General features: G+C 39.8%; 1 protein-coding gene across 4 annotated transcripts in view; it reads left to right on the top strand.

The window, feature by feature from the left end:
* The window catches only part of Ubr5 (ubiquitin protein ligase E3 component n-recognin 5), a 124,937-nt gene that overhangs the window by 54,030 nt on the left and 51,783 nt on the right, over positions 1-19,124 (top strand). For all 4 annotated transcript variants that reach the window (XM_069991173.1, XM_069991174.1, XM_069991175.1 and 1 more), the window contains exons 10-20: positions 2,807-2,923; positions 3,014-3,124; positions 4,678-4,832; positions 5,432-5,549; positions 9,282-9,466; positions 12,704-12,813; positions 15,814-15,926; positions 17,335-17,478; positions 17,571-17,682; positions 17,909-18,063; positions 18,563-18,760. In XM_069991173.1, the coding sequence (XP_069847274.1) occupies positions 2,807-2,923; positions 3,014-3,124; positions 4,678-4,832; positions 5,432-5,549; positions 9,282-9,466; positions 12,704-12,813; positions 15,814-15,926; positions 17,335-17,478; positions 17,571-17,682; positions 17,909-18,063; positions 18,563-18,760 (1,518 nt within the window). The remainder of the gene's footprint in view (positions 1-2,806; positions 2,924-3,013; positions 3,125-4,677; positions 4,833-5,431; positions 5,550-9,281; positions 9,467-12,703; positions 12,814-15,813; positions 15,927-17,334; positions 17,479-17,570; positions 17,683-17,908; positions 18,064-18,562; positions 18,761-19,124) is intronic.

The following is a 19,124-nucleotide window of genomic DNA, read 5'->3' as shown; positions in this document are numbered from 1 at the left end:
AAAAAGCACTAGAAGCACTAGAAAGAGCTGCTAACAGTGTGGGCAGTGAATATCATTCATGAGGATGGAGACTGAGGGTAAGGAACAGCTTTTTAAGAGATGATGAATTCATTTAGGAGATGTTATGGTGCTTTGTTGTTGTTGCTGCTGCTGTTGTTTGTTTTTGGTGCCATTCCTGGGGCTTGAACTCAGTACCTAGACATTATCCCTGAGCTTTTGTGCTCCAGGCTAGAGCTCTTATCATGAAAGCCAGAGGTCCACTTCCAGATTTTGGGTAGTTAATTTTAAGAGTCTCATGGACCTTGCTGCCTGGGATTGCTTTGAACCGTGATCCTCAGCTCTCAGCTTCCTAAGTAGATAGGATTATAAGTATTGGCCTCCTGTGATTGGCTTATGATGCCTTTTAAGGCATCCAGATAGAAAGCTCTTGCAGTTAAATCTGGAAGCTAGAAGATTTACATATTTTAAAACCTGCTGATCTATTGGATGTAATCACTGAGAGTAGAGCATAATTTGAAGAAAGGGACCAGGACAGAATTTGTGGTAGGGAATATATTATACTGTGAGGAGTTGGAGAAAATGGTCATGAAGGTAGCAAAAAGGCTGTTGGAGATTAGTACTCTTGTGTACTATGGTTCCAGAACTTATGATAAACAAGGGCAAGTAATTTGAATAGTTTTAGAGAAGACAAGGTAAATTAAATTCAAGGGGTACTGATTTATTTGGCAGATATAAGTGTGATTATAGCTATTAAAGTTCTTGGGGGTACTGATTTGGCAGTATAATTATAGCTGTTAGTGAAAGGTAGGTAGAAAGGTAAAATAGAGGCCAGGTAAGACTTCACTTTATCTTGAGGAGGTCTGATGGTGGGTTGTTGGAGGATATGAGAAAGGGTTGCATTCAGAGAGAGAGAATGTGTGATCTTTAAGGACTTAAGATGGGGAATGGTAAAGAAGTAAGAATGAAGTAAATACAGAGATTCCTGTTATTAGAAACCTGTTTCTAAAATCAACCATTTCCTTGATGAATAGGAGATGAAGGTGAGTGAACAGTGTGGTCATAGTTGAATTGATTTGAGCTCATGATATGATGGATGGCAGAGACATAAAGTAAAGTTTACTAATTACCCGTTCTTCCCTGTTTCACTACAAGTACCTGAAACCTACTGTCAGCTCTATCTGTGTTGTATACTTCATATGTTAATTCATCCCCCCAGGTGTGTAGTACAATGCCTATTTTAGAGGTAAGAATGGGTTTGGAGAAATTATGTAATATACTTGAAGTCATTTAATTAGTGATGGACTCCACTTGTTCTGATCCCATTGTCTTTAATTCTGATCAAGAGATTGAGAAGAGAAAATTAGGTAGAAAAGGTTAATGTTTGATGCAGCTACCTTGGGAAAAAATAATCATTTTTCAAATAGAGAAGAGAGGAATTTATGACATCGCCAATTTCACTTTGGGACTCTATGCCAATTACCACCCCACCCCCACCTGAAAGTGACTTGAAAATAGGGCTGATTGGTAGAAATAGAAGATTAGAATTAGTGTTCTTTCTGTATAAGCTTTGAGACATAACCTGTTGTTTATAAGTCTTGGTAGAGTTCACAGGCATGAGGTGAGCACTGTGTAACCCTCTAAGATTCTGTCACTGGCAAATTGTGCTGTGAGATTTCTGGGTATCTTCATGGCTCTAGCAGTTTTTTTGTTTTGTTTTGTTTTGTTTTGGGTCTGGTAGTGGGGCCTGAACTCTGGGCCTGGGCGCTGTCCCTCAGCTCTTCAGCTCAAGGCTAGCGCTCTACCACTTGAGCCACAGTGCCACTTCCAGCTTTTTTTTTTTTTTTGCTTATGTGGTGCTGAGGCATCGAACCCAGGGCCTCATGCATGCAAGGCAAGCACTCTACCACTGAGCCACCTTCCCAGCCTCTCTAGCAGTTTTATCTTAGTTAAAATTTTATTTATATTCATTAAGCTTTCTGATTTAATTGCATCTCAACTTTTATTGCATATATTTCACTTTCAAAGTTAAATTTTCACTCTAAAAAGCAAAATAAAGTACGTTGGAAGATCCTATAAGGAAAATTTTGTGTCATCTGACATTTTAGTTTTCCCTGCTTTAATTAATTTCTTTGTTGTCATTACTACTGTTAGTATTACTGTGGTGAGTTTTTTTGGTTTGCTTGTTTTTGTTTGTTTTTTCCTGTCCTTGAGGCTTGAACTCAGGTCCTGGACATTGTTGCTGAGCTGCTTTTGCTCAAGGCTAGTGCTCTACTACTGAGTCAGAGTGCCACTTCCACTCTTTTCTTCCACATTCGGCAAACACCGCATGTATTTGTTTGTGTTTTAAGACTCGTTCAGTAGTTTTATTGAGTACCTGTGAGCTCTTCTGTGAGCACAGTGGCAAATAGAACTTATATTTATGTGACATAAACATGTAAATACAAAAATTGAATTACTGTGATCTAGATTTTGAGAATGGTGATTATGTAGATAGTATCAGAGAAGTCTATTGGAGCAAACTTGATTTAGAAGAAGAAATGAGTTATCTGAGCAAAAGTAACACAGGCAGAGGGGACAGATCAATGGTGAGATGGTGGACGCAATCAGGAGCACTAAGTCAGCATGATTGAAGGAAGTTGAGTTCATGGAGGCGTCCAGAGCCTTCTGATGACCCTGTAGTCTGTGTTGAAGCTGTTGGGTAGCTGTGGTGTATGTGTTACCATAATTCAAACAATCTTTTCTATAGTGACTAAATTGACAAAGACTTTGGTAGTTTTTGTATTTTTATAGTATTTTTACTTTGCAGGATGGAACAAAATTTATGTGTATTGGGGCTCTGTATTCTGAGCTTCTGGCTGTTAGCAGTAAAGGAGAACTGCATCAGTGGAAGTGGAGTGAGTCTGAGCCTTACAGAAATGCCCAGGTATTTCATTTATATTAAATCTTATATTGAAGAATGAACTCTACATGTCAACATAAAATAGTAATCATTTTTTTTTTGATGCTTTTAAAGAATCCTTCATTACATCATCCAAGAGCAACATTTTTGGGGTTAACCAATGAAAAGATAGTCCTCCTGTCTGCAAATAGTATAAGAGCAACTGTAGCTACAGAAAATAACAAGGTAGGACTCATTTTGTGCTTATAAACATTTCATGCTTACACTCATGGTTTTCTTTCTCTCCCAGCTCCTTTTCATCTTTTCATTTTCTATCTTTTTGTCTAATTAGGTCCATAAGTACATGTTTTTGAAGCCTTATGAGCGTGATGCAGTGCCTGGAGGGTGGGGGTGGAGGGAATGCCAGTTTAGTACTTTAAAAGTAGCATTCTGCTTTAAGAAAAAGAAAAGAGCCGGGCGCTGGTGGCTCACACCTGTAATCTTAGCTACTCAGGAGGCTGAGATCTGAGGATCGCGGTTCAAAGCCAGCCCGGGCAGGAGAGACCGTGAAACTCCTATCTCCAATGAACCACCAGAAAACCGGAAGTGGCGCTGTAGCTCAAGTGGTAGAGCACTTGCCTTGAGCTGAAGAGCTGAGGGACAGTGCCCAGGCCCAGAGTTCAAGCCCTACGGCCAACAAAAAAAAAAAAAAAAAAGAAAAAGAAAAGAATGAGAAAAGTGAAAAGCAATGTGTTTTCTTTTGAGAGAGGAGATGTTGAAGCTATAAAAGCAGATTGAAAGTATGGATCTTAAACCTCAAATGCTCAGTTTAGCTTTAAGCTACTACTATTAAGACTTGTTGCCAGGGCTGGGAAGGTGGCTCTGGTAGAGTGCGTGCCTTGCATGCATGAGGCCCTGGGTTCGGTTCCCCAGCACCACATAAGCAAAAAGAAAAAAGCCGGAAGTGGTGCTGTGGCTCAAGTGGTAGGGCACTAGCCTTGACTCAGCTAAAGAGCTGAGGGACAACACCTAGGCCCAGATTCAGCCCTGTGACCGACTAAAAACAAAACAAAAAAACAGTTGCAGGGGCTGGGAAGGTGGCTCAGTGGTAGAGCACTTCTTGCATGTATGAGGCCCTGCGTTCGATTCCTCAGCACCACATAAGAAAAAAGCCGGAAGTGGTGCTGTGGCTCAAGTGGTAGAACGCTAGCTGAAGAGCTGAGGGACGTGCCCAGACCCAGAGTTCAGGCCCCACGACTGGACCCAAAAAAAAAAAAAAGAAACTACTGGTCATAAATACTATAAATGTTTTAAAAACAAACAAACAAACAAAACTGTTGCAGCAAGCCAGTCCTAGTGGTTTATCCTTGTAATCCCAGCACTTGCAGAAGAATTAAAGACCAGCCTGGATGCTACTCCTTTATCCCCCAGGACGTTTCCCCCTGCCCCCATCCCCCACAGCCTTGTTCTCTATTGCAGAGCCATATCTGCCTCCTGATTTTTTCACTGATTAGTTTGAAACAGTGTTAGGTGTGTGCCTGGGCCATTGATGGGATGAAGGCATCTAGCTTCCCTCTGTTGAGCTGGAATGCCAAAGACTTCTGTTTGGGATGGCTTGGAGTCTTGATCCTCCTAATCTCAGTTTCCCACATAGGAACATTTTAGAATACCACTCCAAGAATCGTTATGCCCTTCCCTCAGTTTGATCATAGTTCTTTTAGAAAGATTGCTCAGGCTATCCTTGAGCTCTGGAAATAACTACTTACTTTTGTTTAAACCTTTACTATTTGGTTCTTTAGGTTGCTACCTGGGTGGATGAAACGTTAAGTTCTGTGGCTTCCAAATTAGAGCACACTGCACAGACTTACTCAGAACTTCAAGGAGAACGCATAGTTTCTTTACATTGCTGTGCTCTTTATACCTGCGCCCAGCTGGAGAACAATTTATATTGGTGGTGAGTCTGTAGGGAGGAAGAATTTCAGTGAATTCTTTCATGTGCATAGAGGGCTGTTTTTGAGGAGTAAAATATTAACTTGAGAAGGCCAATCCTACGTAGAGAAGGAAATTCTACTTTAAAGTTACATTACAAGAAACTAAAACATAAATTTATGAAAATAATAATACTGTATTGAATTTTATGAAAGAGCTGTTTACATTTGGGGATATTTTTAATTCTTGCCTCTTTAATACATTTGAACTTTGCTTTTATACAATTAGAAATACAAGATATATGGTATTTTTAGTTTCCTTGCTGAGTTTTCTTTAACTGTAAGTTCTCTGTTAGGGTCCACATTTTTTCTTGTATTTAAGGAGATATCAGTAATTTTTATTGGCAAAAACTATATTTAGGTAAGATTTACAATAAAGTATACTTAACTGTAACAGAAATATCCTAAAGGTTTATTAAACTTATGAACAAGTTGCAGTTGAGAGTAATTGCACATTAGTATTCTGAAATAAAAATACTAGAGAAGGAATATATGAGCTATCCTTTGAATTTTGTAATTTTTTTTTTTTGTTACTTATTTGACCAGTTGATTGTTTCCTTTTCAGGGGGGTAGTCCCTTTTAGTCAAAGGAAGAAAATGCTAGAGAAAGCTAGAGCAAAAAACAAAAAGCCCAAATCCAGTGCTGGTATTTCCTCCATGCCAAATATCACTGTTGGTACCCAGGTAAGTGTTTAGAATTAAGCCTCTCTTATGAGACAATATTTCTCTTACCAAATTACTTTCTTCCTCTGTAAGTTAAACCTAAGTAAGCACTGTTTTAGATGAATGTCATTTGAAGCATCAGATTCTAATGTCATGTATGTGTTACATCATTATTATTCATTCAGTGTTAGTAGCATTTTATAGATTCTGGATGAGTGCCAGTAGGCTTACTTATGGTATGGAGTTCCTACATTACTTGAAGATCATTTGGTACTTTGTAGCAAAACCTTCACCAAAAATATTGTTTACTTTACCCTGGTTATATGGCCAGACCTCATTATGTTTGACAGCTCTGGTTATTACTAAGTTGTTGAAGATGTTGCTCAATGGCGATCAGTGTCTATAGGAGGCTTGGTCAGATCTCTGCATTTCTACCAATTTCTGTTTTTTTACAGATGGTTTTAGGCAAAGCCATTTGTTTCCTGATCCTGTGTCTGTGTGAAGGCCAGTTGCTTCCCTTTGCTTAAAAACAGCTTCACAGCTGGTTGAATGCAGAAGCAGACATGAGAAATAAGCTGTCTTATTAAATCTGACATTAAGATATTTGTAAAACTGCAATGAATGCCATTTCTCTGACTAACACTTTTGAACATATAGTTACAAAATTGTATTACTACGAGGTTTTGTTACCTAAAAATTTTCAGATTTTGTTAGTAATACATTTAATTATTGTAGGTGTGACCTACATGAACGGAAAAGTTTTGGGGGGACATAGTAGTACTGGAAAAGGGTTCTGAGATGATAAGGGTCCTATTAACTGCAGTAAATGTTCCATTACTTCACAAGTCTTAAAACTTAGAGAAAAGCTGAATTATATTACATAATATGGCACTTCCTTATGAAGCATTTTCTGTGTATGCGGTTCTGAGGAATTGAACCCAGGACTTCATGCATGCTAGGCAAGCACTCTACCACTGAGCCACATTCTCAGCCCTTTTGTGAAGCATTTTCATTTCAGGTTTTGTTCTCATCACCAAAAGGTACTGGTACTACCATCTATATTCCCTAAGACTTAAAAAGTAGTTTGTTACAACTGGAATTGTTTATTCCAAACCCACTTAAATGTGCTGAATTCTTTTTGTTTGTGAATCTGATTTTGTTTTTTGTTTTTTTTCTTTCTCTTTCTTTTTTTGTTCTTACAGTTGTCTTGTTCTGACCCTTGTTGGCTTTCCAAATAGAAATTTCTCACTGATTACCCGCTGTTCTAAACATTATTGCTCCTTTTTATTATTTATGATTTGGTGGGCTGTCTGCCACAGGAGCCTCTTTCTATTTTGTTAAGTCTGTTTCTTCTATACTCAAAATCCCTTGTCAGTTGGTCTCATAAATAGTAAGATGTGGCCGCTGCCTCTTTAGCATGTGGGATGACATTACTGTAGGCTGGGAGGGGAAGAATACTGGAGAAAGGAAAGCTTTAAAACAATAGTGTATTAAAATGCTTTGGTATACAATTGAGGTTTTCTTTCAAAGCTTTGGAAAACCTGAGATTAGCTACTATTGTAACATGCCACATTTCTCCTTTAAGGTCTTTCTTGTTGAACACTCTTTCAGTCTTTAAACTTTAACCAGTCTTTTTTGAAAAATTCTTATGAAACTTCCTGTAAATGGAAATGAAGCAGGGTAGAAGAACTTAATAAAGATGCCTCCTTTTATGAACTGTTTGTCTTGTAACTGTACTTTGGGATGCCTATTTTTTGGTACATTTGTAATTCTAAGCCAATAGTTTCACTTCCCATATGTCTCAAGTATACCACCAACCATCTTTTTTTTTTTTTTTTGGGCCAGTCTTGGGGCCTGTGTTCTGTCCCTAAGTCTCTCTGTGCTCAAGGATAGTGCTCTACCACTTGAGCCTCAGCACCACTTTTTCTGTTTATGTGGTACTGAAGAATCAAACGCAGGGTTTCATGTATGCTAGGCAAACATTGTACCATTAAGCCTCATTCCCAGCCCACCAAACTTCTTCTTCTTCTTCTTCTTTTTTGGGGGGGGGGTGTGTTCATGGGGCCTGAACTCTGATCCTGGGCGCTGTCCCTTAGCTCTTCAGCTCAAGGCTATCGCTCTACCACTTGAGCCATAGCGCTACTTCCGGCTTTTTTCTTTTTGCTTATGTGGTGTTTGGGAATCGAACCCAGGGCCTCATGCATGCAAGGCAAGCTCTCTACCACTGAACCACCTTCCCAGCCCCAACCATCTTCTTATGTCTCATTTAGCTATAAGCCATCAACATGATCTTCATGAATGCCAATAGGTTTTTTGTTTTGTTTTGTTGTTTGGGGCCGGGGGTCTGGTCGTGGGGCCTGAACTCTGGGCCTGGGTGCTGTCCCTCAGCTCTTTAGTTCAAGCCTAGCGCTCTACCACTTGAGCCACAGCACTACTTCCAGCTTTTTTTTTTTTTTTTTTTCTTCTGCTTATGTGGTGCTGAGGAATCCCAGGGCCTCATGCATGCAAGGCAAGCACTCTATACCACTGAGCCACCTTCCCAGCCGACCAATAGTTTTGTATAACACAATCTTTTAATTATTTTAATTGTTGGAGATCTGAACAGGAGGTCAGTATAGTTAAGCTGTTAAGAGACATCAGATGAAATCTCGAGATATGCTTCTGTTTCAGATGGAACTATTGGTGATATTTGACAGTGCCATTTTATAGGTTTTCAGGGTATAGATTGAGGAGGTAGACGTTGTAGGTGAGAATTTCACAGATTATTTGCTCCTAAATTCAGTTAAACTTTTGACAGTAGTGTTTTTAATTTAAAGGAGAATTACAGTATCCACCAAAGTATCTGGGTAGTATAAAACATCAGTCTTTAGCCGGGCGCTGGTGGCTCACGCCTATAATCCTAGCTACTCAGGAGGCTGAGATCTGAGGATCGTGGTTCAAAGCCAGCCCGGGCAGGAGAGACTGTGAGACTCCTATCTACAATAAACCACCAGAAAACCGGAAGTGGCGCAGTAGCTCAAGTGGCAGAGCACCCACCTTGAGCTAAAGAGCTGAGGGACAGTGCTCAGGCCCAGAGTTCAAGCCCCACGACCGACCAAAAAAAAAAAAAAAAAAAAAATCAGTCTTCCTGAGGAAACATCCATAGCAATCAACTTATAGAGCCTTTGTAGCATTGTAAATTAAAGGCGAAAATTTAAATTACAGAAAATGCAATTTGTCTTCACATTTATTGTTTAAATGATAAACATTCTTAGTCTCTCTGTTTTCCTTTGGGCAGAGTGATTAATATTTACTGCATACTTTTTTTTTTTTTTTTTTTTTTTTTTTTTTTTGGTCAGTCGTGGGGCTTGAACTCTGGGCCTGGGCGAGCGCTCTATCACTTGAGCTACAGCGCCACTTCCGGTTTTCTGGTGGTTTATTGGAGATAGGAGTCTCACAGTCTCTCCTGTCTGGGCTGGCTTTGAACCACGATCCTCAGATCTCAGCCTCCTGAGTAGCTAGGATTACAGGCGTGAGCCACCAGCACCCGGCTACTGCATACATTTTTAAAGTTAATGCTAACTATTGAGCAAAAGTTACTCTGGCTTATTAGTTTTAGGAACAAAATTTTTGATAGATACCTTTAGTGCTACTTTAGCCATATTATGTAAGAAAGATTGTACTGGAAAACCTAGGATATAATACTGTTACATACTACATTTCATAATTTGTTCTAAAGTTATGTCACCTTGGTGGTTTTCTTTTGTTTCCTAGGTATGTTTAAGAAATAATCCTCTTTATCATGCTGGAGCAGTTGCATTTTCAATTAGTGCTGGGATTCCGAAAGTTGGTGTCTTAATGGAGTCAGTTTGGAATATGAATGACAGCTGTAGATTTCAACTTAGATCCCCTGAGAGCCTGAAAAGCATGGAAAAAGCTAACAAAACTACTGAAGCTAAGTATGTATTATGGTTTTATATTACTTCCTACTTGCTGTTTTTATGAATCTGTACTATAAAATGAGATATAGAGCTATCAGGAATCAATAAATTTTGCTGATTGCAACTAATGTAATAATTTGTTCTGGCTGGTGGCCAAAATGGCAGTGCAGCGTTGGCTTTTCTGGTTCTTTCCCTCCCCTCCCAACATCATTAACTTGCCTTTTTGAAGTTGTTACATAGCTGTAATGTGTTGTTTTGTTTTGTTTTTGGTTGGTCTTGGGGCTTGAACTCAGGGCCTGGGTGCTGTCTCTGAGCTTTTTTCGGCTCAGTACCACTTCTGGCTTTCTGGCATTTAGTTGGGAAATTAGAGTCTCGGGGCCTTTCCTGTCCTGGCTGACTTTGGGCTGCAGTTTTAAGATCTCAGCCTCCCGAGTAGCTATGATTATGGGCATGAGCCAGGCTGTAATAATGTTTTTAACCTTACTATTATGCTGACATTTTTTTTTCCTCTGTAATTGTCTTAATTTATTTTTTCGCTTTTTTCTTCATGTGTTTGTACTTTTTTCCCCCCTATTCCTGAGGCTTCAACTCAGGGCCTGGGCAGTCCTTGAGCTTCTTTATGCTCAAGGCTAGTGCTCTACCACTTGCCAGAAAGCTATTTTTAGCTTTTTCTGCATAGTTTATTGGAGAAGAGAGTCACATAGACTTAGTGAAACCCAGGCTGTCTTCAAACCGTTATCCTCAGATCTCAGGCTCTTGAGGAGCTAGTATTACATTTGTGAGCCATTGGCGCCTGGCTTGTCTTTTTATTTTTATTTATTTTTTGTTGGTCATGGGGCCTGAACTCTGGGCCTGGGCACTGTCCTTCATCTCTTCAGCTCAAGGCCAGCACTCTACCACTTGAACCACAGCAACACTTTTGGCTTTTTTTTTTTTTTTTTTTTTTGGCTTATGTAGTACTGAGGAATCAAACCCAGGGCCTCATGCATTCCAGACAAGCACTCTACCACTGAGCCATCTTCCCAGCCCTTGTCTTTTAATTTTGAGATGGGCTTGTTACTGTAGCACAGGCTGGCATTGCACTCATGATCCTCTTGTCTTTGCCTCATAACCTCTGGGATTACAGCTATGTACCACCATACCTATCTTAATTTCTAAAATCTTGCTTATATCTTGATCATAGGAGGGGTTTTACAGATTAATGTGTTTAGTTAAGATGGAAATAATAAAGGATTTGTAAACTTTGGGTTGAGATGGGAGATTTAAGGGAAATGTGAATAGAAATGTAATTGAATTTTAAATTGTTATGAAGACAAGACCAGCATCTTAATATTAATGCTCCAGAAATACTTCATTAATCATTAAAAAATACATAATTTGGCTTAGTAGTTTTCCTCCCTCTGGTTTCTAGTAAAACTTTTCTTTTTGAAAACATATTTGTTTTATGGGTCTTGTCTCATCCTTTCACTTTTAATCTTGTTACAGATATGTGATCCTTACTGCACCATGCGAGAATATATTCCATAAATAACATTTAAAACATTTTGGGTTTTTTTCCCAAGTACTTTGAGGCATTGAAAAATGGTTATGATTACATTGTATGTATAAGTTTGTTTGTTTTTGGGTCCAGTCATGGGGCCTGAACTCTGGGCCTGGGCGCTGTCCCTCAGGTCTTCAGTTCAAGGCTAGCACTCTACTACTTGAGCCACAGCACCACTTCCAGCTTTTTTCTTTTTGCTTATGTGGTGCTGAGGAATCGAACCCAGGGCCTCAGGCATGCAAGGCAAGTGCTCTACCACTGAGCCACCTTCCCAGCCCCTGTATGTATAAATTTTTAAAGATCCTAGTTTGGGGATGGGAACGTGGCTTAGTGGTAGAGTGCATGCCTAGCAGTGCCACATAAACAGAAAAAAAAGCAGAAGTGGCTCTGTAACTCAAGTGGTAAAAAGTGCTAGCCTTGAGCAAAAGAAGCTCAAGGACAATGCCCAGGCCCTGAGTTCAAGCTCCAGGACTGGCACACACACACTCAAAAGGATCCTAGTTTGCTTTACATTTATGCTTATATGTGATGACAATATATGTTTGGTTCTGGTATTGGCATTTCTCCTAATATTTAAAATGAAAACCGAAAAGCCAGGCACTAGTATCTCCCACTTGTAATTCTAGCTATTCAGGAGGCTGATATCTGAGGATAGTAGTTGAAAGCCAGCCCAGGCATGAAGATCCCTGAGAATCCAGTTAACCACAAAAAAGTAGAAGTGGAACTGTGCCTCAAGTGGTTAGAATGCTAATCTTGAGCACAAAGGCCCAGGCCATGAGTTCAAGACCCCAAATTGCCACCAAAAAAACAAAACAAAAAAAAACCCTGAACAAAATAAAAAAACACGAGCCAGGTACTACTGGCTCACGACTGTAATCCTAGCTACTGAGCAGGCTGAGACCAGAAGGATTGTGGTTTGAAGCCAGCCTGAGTAGAAAATTCCGAGAGACTTCATCTCCAATTAGCTATCAAAAAGCCAGGTAGAGGCCTAGTTCAAGTAGTAGAACACCAGTAGATCTAGAAGGCCAAATAAGAGCAAAGCCCCAAGTTCAAATCCTAATACTATCAAAAAACAAAAACAACAAAAAAAATTCTTTTTGGAGCAAAATTGAACAATATGTATGAGAACACTTTAAATGCATGCTGCGTGAAGAAATGTTTAGCCTAGCCAGCACAAGGTCCTGAGTGCAAGTTTTAGTACTGGCCAAAAACAAAACAAAAAACCCTAGCCAGAAACATGAGGATAGTTATTACAAAAGTTGAAAATATAATTTATTTCCCCTCCCCCTCCCTCCCTCCCTCCTCCCTCCCTTTCTCGCTACCTCCCTCCTTCCCCCCTCTCTCTCCTTCATTCCTTCCTTCTCTCTCTCTCCATTCCTTCCCCCCCCCCCCCTTAATTTAGTTCATTTGCTCTATTTCAGTCAGTGTTTAATGTTGCTGTGTGAACCTTGATTGCTCAGGAGGCATATACTAGGTTGATATTTATGTTTCCTGGATGCAGCTTATATAAACTTACATAAGCTTAATTGTCTAACTTGTTGGTACCTTTTATTTTCTTTCTTATGTTAAGATATTGAAATTATATATTAACATTTTCAGGACAGGAGTTATGTTTCATATTTTACTCCTTTATAAATATAAACTTGTCTTTTTACATTATTTGAAAAGTCCTTTAATTTTCTTAAATGTAATACAAGCATCATTTCTTATCTTAGGCCTGAAAGTAAGCAGGAACCAGTGAAAACAGAAATGGGTCCTCCACCATCTCCAGCATCTACATGCAGTGATGCCTCCTCAATTGCAAGCAGTGCGTCAATGCCATACAGTAAGTTTTCTTTTCTTTTCTTTTTCTTTTTCTTTTTCTTTTTTTTTTTTTAATTGGTCATGGGGCTTGAACTCTGGGCCTGGGAGCTGTCCCTCAGGTCTTCAGCTAGTGCTCTACCACTTGAGCCACAATGCCACTTCCTGTTTTCTGAGTGGTTTATTGCAGATAGTCTCCCTGGCTGGCTTTGAATTGTGATCCTCAGATCTCAGCCTCCTGAGTAGCTAGTATTACAGGCTTGAGCCACCACCCCCGCTGGCAGTAAGTTTTATATAGGGTGCTTAGGTCAAAATAAGGGCCTAGAGAGACAGCTGTAGGTGTATTATTTCTGATTAGACTCAAGTCATGCATATCACCTTAAAAGTACTTTTATGTTTTAGTTATGTTTTAACTAGCTGAAGTATGCTTTACAAAAAAAGAAAAAAAGGTAAAATTGCCCGGCTCCAGTGCCTCATGCTTATACTCCAAGCTACTCAGGAGGCTTAGATTTAAAAGCACAGTTTGAAACCCTCCCAGGCAGGATAGTTTGTGAGACTAATGTCCAGTGAACCCGCAAAGGCCAGAAGTAGAATTGTGGCTCAAGTGGTAGAGTGCAGAGTATTAGCTTTGAGCAAAAAAGTTCAGGGACAGCACCTAAGTCTTGCCACAAGGTCAAGTCACAAGACTGACATACATGTACATGACAGTATTCATTGTGGTACTAGAAAGAAACCACTTGCCACTAGGTAGAATGTCCATCTTTTTAAACAGTTTTTTTTTTTTTTTTTTTTTTTTTTTGCCAGTCCTGAGGCTAGAACTCAGGGCCTGGGCACTGTTCCTGAGCTGCTTTTGCTCAAGGCTAGTGCTCTAATACTTGAGTCACAGAGCCACTTCTGCTTTTTTTCTGTTTTATGTAGTACCACTAGGCATGTACTCTACCACTAAGCCACATTCCCAGCCCAAACTCTTTTTTTTTTTTTTTTTGTCAGTCGTGGGGCTTGAACTCTGGGCCTGGGCGCTGTCCCTCAGCTCTTCAGCTCAAGGCGAGCGCTCTACCACTTGAGCTACAGCGCCACTTCCAGCCCAAACTCTTAATTTTGTAACCTCATTGTAGCTTGGTCTCAACTTTTGCTTGTGATTGGTATAATTTGCATACTGGATTTATAATTCACTGGATTTAAGGAATTTTTAAAAATTGCTTCAAAATTTATGTGACAGTTTCAGATGCTTCCCTCTCTCTCCTCCCTCTCCTCCCCAATTCCCCCCCTTCCCTCCTCTTCTTTCTTTATTTATTTATTTATTTTATTGTGAAAATACTGTACAGAGGGGTTACAACTACATGGGCAAGATAATGAGTACATTTCTTATCAAGCATTGTAGCCTCCTCCTTTGTTTCCCCTTCCCACCCCTTCCCAGCCTCCCCCCCCACCCCCCCTTCCCTCCTCTTCCCTTCCTCTTCTCCCCTTCTCCCCCTCTTCCACTTATAAAAAAGTACCTCAAAATTTATGTGATAGTTTCTGAAATGTGTTACCCAGCAGATAATCTCCCTTCCTCCCTCTCCCCTCCTTCCAGACTTCCCCTGCCTCCCCATCTTGGGGCTTGAACTCAGGGTTTGGGTGCTGTCCCTGTGCTTTTTCACTCAAGGCTTGTGACATCCCTCCACCACTTGCGTCTTTTTTGGTAGTTAACTGGAGATTAAAGTCCCACAGACTTCCTGCCTAGGCTGGCTTCAAAGTGTGATCCATAGATCTCAGGCTTCTGAGGAGCTAGAATTATAGGTGTGAGTTACCACTACCCAGCACGGCATTGTTTAATTACTTGTTTTTGTTCAGATACTGGGCTTCATGCTTTTGTGGTTTTTTTTTTTTTAACTGAGAGTTGGTACTCTACTACTTGGGCTACATCCCTACTAGATTTTTTTTTTTCATTTTAATAATAAAAAAATACTGTCTTTCATTGTCCAGGCTGACCTAAAAACTTGGCATCCTTTTCCCACAGCCTCCCCCAGTGCTAGGATTGCTAGTTTGTGCCACTAAACCTGGAAGGTGGTCATTGTTGTCTTCCTCCTCTTCCTCCTCTTCTTGTTCCTCCTCCTCCTCCTCTTCCTCTTCCTCTTCCTCTTTCCTCCTTTTTCTTCCTTCTTCCTTCTTCCTTCTTCTTTTTCCTCCTTCCCCTCCTCCTCCTCCTCCTCCTCTTCTTTTTTTTTTTTTTTTTTGTCGGTCGTGGGGCTTGAACTCTGGGCTTGGGCGCTGTCCCTCAGCTCTTCAGCTCAAGGCGAGCGCTCTACCACTTGAGCTATAGCGCCACTTCTGGTTTTCTGGTGGTTTATTGGAGATAGGAGTCTCACGGTCTCTCCTGCCCGGGCTGGCTTTGAACCGCGATCCTCAGATCTCAGCCTCCTGAGTAGCTAGGATTACAGGCGTGAGCCACCAGCGCCCGGCATTCTTTTTTTTTTTGGTTGTTGTAAATTGGTTCTTTTTGAGATACGGTTTCTCTTTATGATCTAGACAGTTCAGGATCTTGTGTTTTCCTGTGGCATTGGAGTTGACAGGCCTATGCCCTTTCCCTTAGTTAGCATAACAAGAGCTCAGTAAAATTCCTAGCCCTTGGTTGAGATGGAGTCTCATGAAGGCTGGCCTTGAACTATGATTCTTTTATCTCTGTCTTTCAAGTAGCTAGGATTATAAGCTTGAACCATTGTGCTCAGCCCTGGTCTTTTTAAGCCTTGGTCAAATAACCTTAATTTTGAACGTCCAAACTATGTAATTTTCTTTTTCCTTTATCATTGTAGACAATAATGCTAGTATAATTAGATATTAACAGTTACAGCTATTCTTCCCTCTATTTGAAATAGAAGTTGGTCATAAAACTATGATTTAGAAAGGGATAAGTCATGAAATTTTAGCTAAAAAACTACAGTTATAGATCCCTTTAAAATTGGCTATTGTTCATATATTTAGATGAAATCTATAAAGTCTCTTTTACATTTTCTTTTTGGTACTTACCATTTTGTTGTTGTCTAAGAACGACGTCGGTCAACCCCTGCTCCAAAAGAAGAGGAAAAAGTGAATGAAGAGCAGTGGTCTCTTCGGGAAGTCGTTTTTGTGGAAGATGTTAAGAATGTTCCTGTTGGCAAGGTTTGTTCAAATTGCTAAAAATTAGGTGCTAACAGTACTATAGTGGTAATGGTTATTATGTTTATTATATGTAAGGCTGCCTTTAAATCATCACTTCAGTGTTTTTCCTTTAGTTCCATCCAGGAATCTCATGCAGGTTGGTCTCCTATTCAACAGATTAAAAAAAAGGATCCCTCACTTTGAGAATTTATCATGATGTATTGGCTTAAAACATAAACACCCTGGGCTGGGAAGGTGGCTCAGTGGTAGAGCGCTTGCCTTGCATGCATAAGGCCCTGGGTTCGATTCCCCAGCACCACATAAGCAAAAAGAAAAAAGCCGGAAGTGGTGCTGTGGCTCAAGTGGTAGAGTGCTAGCCTTGAGCTGAAGAGCTGAGGGACAGCACCCAGGCCCAGAGTTCAGGCCCCATGACCGGACCAAAAAAAAAATAAAAACATAAACACCCAAACAAAGATTGTACAGTTATATTTATTTTTGTGTGTGTGTCTTGGGGGAGGGTTCTGGGAATGAACCCCAAAACCTTGCATATGTTGGGCAAGCACACCACCAAGTTACATCTCTAGTCCTTGTTGATACAGTTCATTCAGTGGGACTGTCAGACTATGCAAAATGAGATTATCTTCAGCTATTTAGGAGGCTTAGATCTGAGGATCACACTTCCTAGCCAACTCAGGCTAGTGTGAGACCTTTAATCTCCAATTAACTGCTAAAAAGCTGGAAGTGCAGGTATGGCTCAAATAGTAGAAGGTCAGCTTTGTTCAAGAGCTCCAGACCCTAAGGTCAACCTTCAGTAGTAACAGCACAAAATAGTAGCAACAACTAAAATAGAATTAATATAACCGAAAAGCAGTTATTAAAAGTGTTGCTTCTCGGTTATATTAATTCTATTTTAGTACTTAATACCTGCTTTAAGGTTATTGCACAGCATTGATGTTGAACTTTACCATCATCCATAAAGTTGTCAATCTTTTTAACTCCTAAAGAGGAAAGATAAGATGATTTCAGAGATTATACTTAGTCTTTTTCAGTTTATTACTAAACGCACTGATTGTAAGCAAAGTGTTAGTGATTTTTGTGTAAGTTAATTTTCTCTCTGTGATTATTGAAGAAACATAAAAATGAGCAGTTAAAATGTATTCCAGGGGCTGGGAAGGTGGCTCAGTGGTAGAGTGCTTGCCTTGCATGCATGAGGCCCTGGGTTTGATTCCTCAGCACCACATCAGCAAAAAAAGCCGAAAGTAGCGCTATGGCTCCAATGGTAGAGTGCTAGCCTTGAGCTGAAGAGCCCCACAACTGGGCGCCCCCCCCCCCCCAGATATATATATTCCATATGAATATATTTAAATGGATAGAATTTGTGTGGTGATTTCATATAAGTTGTCAATATTCAGTTTGTGTCTGTTTCTAGGTGCTAAAAGTGGATGGTGCCTATGTTGCTGTAAAGTTTCCAGGAACATCCAGTAATACAAACTGTCAGAGCAGCTCTGGTCCAGATGCTGACCCTTCCTCTCTCCTTCAGGATTGTAGGTTACTTAGGATCGATGAACTTCAGGTAAGTATAACAAAGTCCTTTACCAGGTAAATATTGGAAAACTTAAGTTCTTCAGTATGAGTTTGACAGCAAAATTTCGTATTGTCATGCAGGTTGTCAAAACTGGTGGAACTCCCAAAGTGCCCGACTGTTTTCAGAGGACACCTAAAAAGCTTTGTATACCTGAAAAAACAGAAATATTAGCAGTGAATGTAGATTCCAAAGGTAAAGATGACTATTTCAGTAGCAAACTCTATCACAGGAAGAGTATAATGTAGTTTGAATTATTTACAATGCTTGCTTCATGTGTAACATAAAATGACTTACAGCTGAACTGATTCACAATTGTGTCCAGAGAGGTAAAAATTTGGTTGCTACACATTGGAAATTACCAAAAATGTATTTATAGTTTTTTTTTTTTTTTTTTTTTGTAAATTTATGTGCTCTGAAGGTGTACATGCTGTTTTGAAGACTGGAAACTGGGTACGGTACTGTATCTTTGATCTTGCGACAGGAAAAGCTGAACAAGAAAATAATTTCCCTACAAGCAGCATTGCCTTTCTTGGTCAGAATGAGAGGAATGTAGCCATTTTCACTGCTGGACAGGTCAGAGGTTCTTTTTTCTTTCCAAAAGTGTGACAGTAATACTAACATGTTGCTTAGATGTTGTCTTTGGTTTGTGTTTAGTAAGCTATCAATTTATTTAGAATATTCAGCACACTCTGAGATTTATAAAACAAAATTAAGTTTATTATTATTGTTTTTAGTGGTGGTACTCCAGCTTAAACATCTAAATTTAAAACATACATTTTGGCTGGGCACTGGTGGCTCATGCCTGTAATCCCAGCTACTCAGGAGGCAGAGCTGAGGATTGTAGTTCAAAGCCAGCCCAGACAGAAAAGTCCATGAGATTCTTACCTCAAGTTAAATCGCTAGAAAATTTGAAGTAGAGCTGTGGCTCAAAGTAGTAGAGCACTAGCCTTGAGCAGAAAAGCTCAGGGATATAACCCAGGCCCTGAGTTCAAGCCCTATGACTGACAAAATAAACCTTTCGTAAAATCCATTTATCATTGAGAACCAAACTTCTGTTTTCCCTCTGTTATAGGAATCTCCCATTATTCTTCGAGATGGAAATGGTACTATCTATCCAATGGCCAAAGATTGCATGGGAGGAATAAGGGATCCTGATTGGCTGGATCTTCCACCTATTAGTAGTCTTGGAATGGGTGTGCATTCTTTAGTAAACCTTCCTGCTAATTCAACAATCAAAAAGAAAGCGGCTATTATCATCATGGCTGTAGAGGTAATTTGACTTTTGAAACTAGTTGGCCTGTAATCTACAAGGCATTGCTAGAGTCTAGAGAAAAGGTTTGAATAGATCTTTTATTACTCCTTCTTTCCCTACACTATGAACCAATAATGTGTTAAAATAGAAATAATGTGTTAAAACAGAAAAAGAAATGAGTGACTATGGTATGTTATTGGTTAATGAATCGGGGTGCTGAGATGCACAAACCAACAGGCTGAAAATCCAACTGACCATACAGAATGTTTCTTTGAGGAGAAGGGGACACTTGTGCAGATTGTTAAATGATCAGATAGGGGGTGGTGGTGGCAAGAGTTAGTTGCCAGCTCGATATTTTTATATTATCAATGAAGAAAATGTG

Source organism: Dipodomys merriami, unplaced genomic scaffold (genome assembly GCF_024711535.1).
Source record: "Dipodomys merriami isolate MVZ:Mamm:240054 unplaced genomic scaffold, mDipMer1.0.p SCAF_4, whole genome shotgun sequence".
Lineage (NCBI taxonomy): Eukaryota > Metazoa > Chordata > Mammalia > Rodentia > Heteromyidae > Dipodomys > Dipodomys merriami.
This window is presented reverse-complemented; position numbering and strand designations above follow the sequence as displayed.